Below are 6,000 nucleotides of genomic sequence, written 5' to 3' on the forward strand. Positions count from 1 at the left end.
GGAAGGAGAGAGATAGGAAATAAGAGTTACTGCAGAAATCAATAGCAAGTTTCAACTCTCTGCTCAGAAATGTGCCAGGGCTACATGCCAAAAGGAGGGAGAGGGCCGGGTCAAAATATAATTAAATCAATCAGCTGGTCTCTTATGCTTCACTATGTTCCCCTTTGTTTACATTAGAATTTACAGTTCAGTGGCAACCTTGGGGACAGTTCAGAAACCAGGCCCAAGGCTTTTGACAGGTTACTGCGTTGCCTTGGAACAGCAGACTTTTTAGTGGCTAAGAATGTTTTTCAAAAAGATTGTTATTTTCTGAATCAGTCACTACTCACAAGCAAGAAGCAGTTCCTTCCACTTTAGTATTTGGTTTGTTTTGACCCTGGATCATGTCCAGCATACAATGATAGTAGCATTTTCCAATGCTGGCCATCAGAGTCTGGGAACTATTTCATTGCAATTCTGAATTCCGTCTAAAGAGCAAATCAGGCTGTAAATCTATGTTTCTTAGCAAACTCTGATGTCATTTAGCAAACCATTTTTTTAAAGCAGAAGGCAGTTACTATGTGGCTTGGATTAAGGGTAAAATTCTGTTTAAAGATAAAATAGAATAAACTGCCTAGCAGCATATGATCTATTTATTAAGTGAATGTATTTAGCAAATGAGTCCCAAAACCTTGAAAGTATTCTTCCAAAAAATTCCCAATTCAAGGGTGAAATATATAATTTATGGGAGTTTGTCAGAATTCAAGCAGGCTTGCTCTGATGGAAGTTTTTTTTACCTGCTGCCACTCAGAGTCTATGCTGACCAGACACTTCCAAAATCATTCTTCTGTTGCCTTCTCCTCTCCCAGAGGTTTCAATTTGCTTTGAGAAGGAAATATTCTAAGAAAGGAACAAGCCAATGTTTACTCTTTCCTTCTCCCCTCCCCTTCCCAGGAACACAACAGCATGATGGGGATGACCATAATGATGATAATGGGGACAATCCTCTTCCCGTGGGTATGCCTACCTCATTTCCACCAGAAGAGGGAGCCAGCTTCACAGTGAAATCTGAGTTGCTGAAGTTGGTGAACAACACAATGAATCATATAAAGAGAAAGTGAATGTGCCTTGCTGTGGAGTGCGGATCGGGAGGGAGGGAGAGAGGAAAGAAAAGAACCAGAAATACACCGCAGCAAAAAGATGAAGTGAGTCTTGCTCTTTCAGCTGAGAGTTTGTACCATCAGCACTCTGGAATGGCCCACCCTCATAAACAACTTCACTATTTGGTAAGTTCATGCCTCATCCCTTAGCGTCAACTCGAGTTATGCATGCTCTTTGTTTATGGCAGCTGGATTGGGTTCATAAGCAGGCAGGTTCTTTGGCTTGACTGTGTGTTAGCATTAGAGCATTCTGATCCCCCCCCTGTTTTTCTTTTCATAATCTAATCTTTTCATGATCTAAAAGAATGAAAATGCATACGTTCTGGAGGATGAGCATATTTCAGGCATCCTGAAGCATTTATACACATGTGTGGCCAAGCACAATTGCACCTGGAGTCTGCACAAATAGCTTTGAAAATTGGATGCCTGATACAACCAGCTGAGTAATTTTAAAGATCACTTGGGAATGTATTTGTCCATTTATTTATGACTGGGGGATAAATGTATGTACCTTGCTGTTTAGAAAGATGAGCAGGATCTTGCATGCCACTATGCAACCTCAGTGGCAGTGGGGAGTTAAAATTAAGATGGCATATTCAAATTTCGAATATTGTGGTATTTAATTTTCCATTGTTCCTTCACACATAGGGAGAACGGCATCTTTGTCCTGTGCTATAGAAGAAGAAGAGAGAAAGACAGCTTCCTGCAAGAGAAGATGCTTGATTTTAAGGTCAGGATATCTAAGTGCATTTTGCTTTATAGCGTTAATCATGCCTGGATGTCCTTCCTCTGAGATTTAGAAAGAGACCTCAAGCAAACCAATCTATCCATGCTGGGTTATGTTGTTCTCTATCACTCCAGGCAAAATGAAGCCAATACTTTCAGGACTGTTGGCTTGGCGAGCTGAAGAGAAAACTTGTCTGATCATAGATGCATGTTTAAGGTTAGAGCACAGAAGAATCTGAGGCAACTACTCTATCTGGATGCATATGAAGGAAAAGGAACTATTACACCTAATGTCTGAGAAGCAATGAATGGGCTGTAGCTGAAACATCCAGGTCTAAAGGGACCTGAACTCTGGATTGTCCTTACTCTTTTCCTTCATTCTTCCAATGAAAACTAAAAGACTATCAATGCTTTTCAAGACCTTTGCCAGAAAACTGGAAATATCATGTCTTTGCTTTGGATGATTTCATCCTGATGGGGCATTTCAACAGGATGTACAAAGCGTGACTTGGGTGATGAACATCCAGACGGGACTGCTTTGATGCACAGAGTTTGTACATGAATCATAAGGGCTGGCTGGAATTGAAGGAGCTTGTCCATGTCCTGAGAAGGCTAAATCTGAAGAGTCCTGAAAGTTTAGTCTGGTGGCTTTTGCTAAAAAAATCAATGCCTGCCTAGCATTCTTCCACCAGGATATTATTCCCAAAGCAATGCATTTGCTTGCTGTGATTGTAATCCATTGTCTTGCTATGCAATTCGAATCCTAAATATAAAGTTGAAAGAATATATATATATATATATTTCCCTGGATTAGACACGAGCATCAGAAGTCCTAAAGGTAGGATGGAGAATTTCTTCTTAATACAAAACTATGATCCTTCTATAAACCCTTTGAATGTTTTAAAATGTAAATTTATTTTCTTTGCCTCTAGGACGATGAATCTTTATTAAACTATTTGGAGCAATGAAAGGAACTGAGGCCCGAGGCTACGTATAAAGGCAGAACTGATGTTTTAATTTCAGAGCAGAAAGGTATGAAGGCTGAAGTGGGTTTAAGATGTCCATCAATTAGAGGGAGGAGAAATTGTATCAGCAACTAAAACACATGAAGATGTACACTTCATTAGAGCAGAAGGGCTAGTTAAAAGAATCATTAATCTATTTAACTGAGAAAAGGGTGCGAGCTGAAAAGTGATTACGCTCTAGACAGAATTTTCTGAGGATTTTCCCCTGCTAAGAATATTCTGTTCCTGTTAAGAATATTCTATTATTGGCTAATATTTAAAAGAAGATTGTTTAAAAAAAGGCAGAGACGGAGGGTAGGTGGGGAGGGAGGGTAAGCCCTGATGTGATCAACAAGTTTGGATACTTGTGATGGATTATCTGTGTTTTTTTGTTTTTTTAAAGTTTTTGGTTTTTGAGAGAGAAAGCGAAGGGATCCACCCAAGACCAGAGACTTGAGCCTGACTCTTAGGGTGCCTGCCTGGTTTTGAGCAATTAAATTGTAAGCTGTGTAGATACAGGAGGAGCTGAAGCCACTACTAGGCCTGTGACATGATTTTGCCGGAGAAGGAAAGATGATTTGGAACAACACCACTATGGACGGGGAAGGGTTGCTTGTGAAAAGAGATTCCTGCTTCCGTATCCTCACCGGCTGCTTCCTCTCCTTGCTGATTCTTTCCACACTCCTAGGCAACACCTTGGTCTGCGCAGCTGTCATTAGGTTTCGCCACCTGAGGTCCAAGGTGACCAACTTCTTTGTGATCTCTTTGGCAGTCTCAGACCTTTTAGTTGCTGTGTTGGTCATGCCCTGGAAAGCTGTGGCTGAGATAGCTGGATTCTGGCCTTTTGGATCATTCTGTAACATCTGGGTGGCATTTGACATCATGTGTTCCACAGCTTCCATCTTAAATTTGTGTGTGATTAGCGTGGACAGATATTGGGCCATCTCCAGCCCATTTAGGTATGAGAGGAAAATGACCCCCAGGGCAGCCTTTGTCATGATCAGTGTGGCATGGACCTTATCTGTGTTGATTTCCTTCATCCCCGTACAACTGAACTGGCACAAAGCTAAAACCACAAGTTTTTTAGACTTAAATGCCAGTTTCCAAGGCGTGGCTATGGACAACTGTGATTCCAGTTTAAACAGGATGTATGCCATCTCTTCCTCTCTTATTAGTTTTTACATCCCAGTGGCCATCATGATAGTCACTTATACAAGGATATATAGGATTGCTCAAAAGCAAATACGGCGTATCTCAGCCTTGGAACGAGCAGCTGTGCATGCTAAGAACTGTCAAACCCCTGCCGGCAACAGGAACAGTATGGATGGCCAGCAGCCAGAAAGCTCCTTCAAAATGTCCTTCAAGAGAGAGACTAAAGTTTTAAAGACTTTGTCCGTCATCATGGGAGTGTTTGTATGTTGTTGGCTACCCTTCTTCATCCTGAACTGCATGGTGCCCTTTTGTGAGCCCAGTATCTCATCCCAGGGAGCAGAGCCATTCTGCATAAGTTCTGCCACTTTTGATGTTTTCGTTTGGTTCGGATGGGCCAATTCGTCCTTGAACCCGATCATTTATGCCTTCAATGCAGATTTCCGCAAGGCATTTTCCACTCTTCTTGGCTGCTATAGACTCTGTCCTTTCTCCATTAATGCGATAGAGACAGTTAGTATCAACAATAATGGGGGCATGGGATTTTCGAGCCAGCTTGAGCCGAGAGGGTCCAGCCCCAAAGAGTGCAATTTTGTCTATTTGATCCCCCATTCGGTTCTCTGCCCAGAAGAAGGAGACATAATGAAAAAAGAAGAGGAGGGTGTATTCACCAAAACCTTGGAAAAAAATTCTCCAACCCTATCAGGTATTTTGGATTTTGAGGCTGATGTGTCTTTGGAAAAGATCAATCCAATCACGCAAAATGGCCAGCATAAAACCTGAGGTGTAAAGTGGACTCATTGAAAAAAAGAAGTGATCATTCAAGAAAGATTTTCAACTTTTTTTGTCAGTTTTCAGCAAGAAGGTGTGCTATTGTGAGAATCAAAGCCATCACATAAAAATCCAGAGCTTAGTCAGCTGCTGTTTGACAAAAGCATAACATTTTAAAAAGAATTCCACCTTTCATACATTGTATTTAAAGATTGTTCTATGTTGTTCATCTTGAATGGAAATGATTCAAATATGTAGGTACAGTGTAGCTGCAAAAAAAAAGGGGGGGGGAAAAGAGTTTTAAGTGGATATATGTTTGCAGAAACAGACCTGGGGAAACAAATTATACTTCTCTGTGTGAATAAAATGTAATAGGTTTATAGGAGATTCCCATTTGGCTAGCATAGTCATTTGTGGGTGTTTATACATTGCAATGAAAATTTGATAACTTGTCAGATTAGGTGGATGCCTTTCAAAACAATTTTGAACATCAACACAGCCTTATAATAAGAATGAGGTATTTTTAATAGTAGGAAGATTATGTGTCAATATTGGCTTTATTTATTATTTAAATGGGTATTTTTCATATGTTTAAACAAACATGACTTTATCTTATTTTAATATATGTTGGGGAAAAATGGGATATTTGTATGTATGGTGTTATTCATTGCATTTTTGATCTGTTTACTAGTCAGCACTTTATTCAGAAGAAAAAAGGGAGAATTTACAAAATCAGCTTCGTCTAGCTAATTCTGGAACTTGTAGGTGTTCCAAATGCAGCAAAGGGGATGAATCTCCAGTATCTTTTGCTCTGCAAAAAGAGAGAGGTGTTTTGTGGGTTCTTTCTGAATCAGAAGATCAGAATCACTTGAATGACAAGTTATACAAACTATGATCTTCTAGAAACAAAAAATCGTAGCTGTAGTTTAATTTTCAAGTTTCAGTCTATGCTGACTTTGTTTGAATGTCAGCATTTGCAACTGTAGATACAGTAGCATACTGGTCTAAGAGGAATACCGATGAAAAGTGAACACAAATTTAAAGAGACGATCTAAAAAAAATAAAACCTCACCTATATTTAATATTTTGAACTAATCCTCTTAGATTTCTCTTACTCAATTTTTTTTTGGGGGGGGAATAATTAACCCCTTTTACAACAGGAGAGTAGATCTGTCCACAAATATTCTGTGTGACAGTTAAACAGAGCTTCA

The 6,000-nt window shown here is 39.8% G+C and overlaps 1 protein-coding gene across 1 annotated transcript; it reads left to right on the top strand.

Annotated features, from left to right (window-relative positions):
* Nucleotides 1-3,442: 3,442 nt before the first annotated feature.
* On the top strand, nt 3,443-4,801 carry DRD1 (dopamine receptor D1; the record flags this gene model as incomplete). Its single annotated transcript, XM_083356879.1, has 1 exon — nt 3,443-4,801. One exon carries the CDS (start codon nt 3,443-3,445, stop codon nt 4,799-4,801), a length of 1,359 nt encoding a protein of 452 aa, XP_083213005.1.
* Nucleotides 4,802-6,000: the final 1,199 nt, after the last annotated feature.

Source organism: Vipera ursinii (genome assembly GCF_947247035.1).
Source record: "Vipera ursinii genome assembly, chromosome: 2".
Lineage (NCBI taxonomy): Eukaryota > Metazoa > Chordata > Lepidosauria > Squamata > Viperidae > Vipera > Vipera ursinii.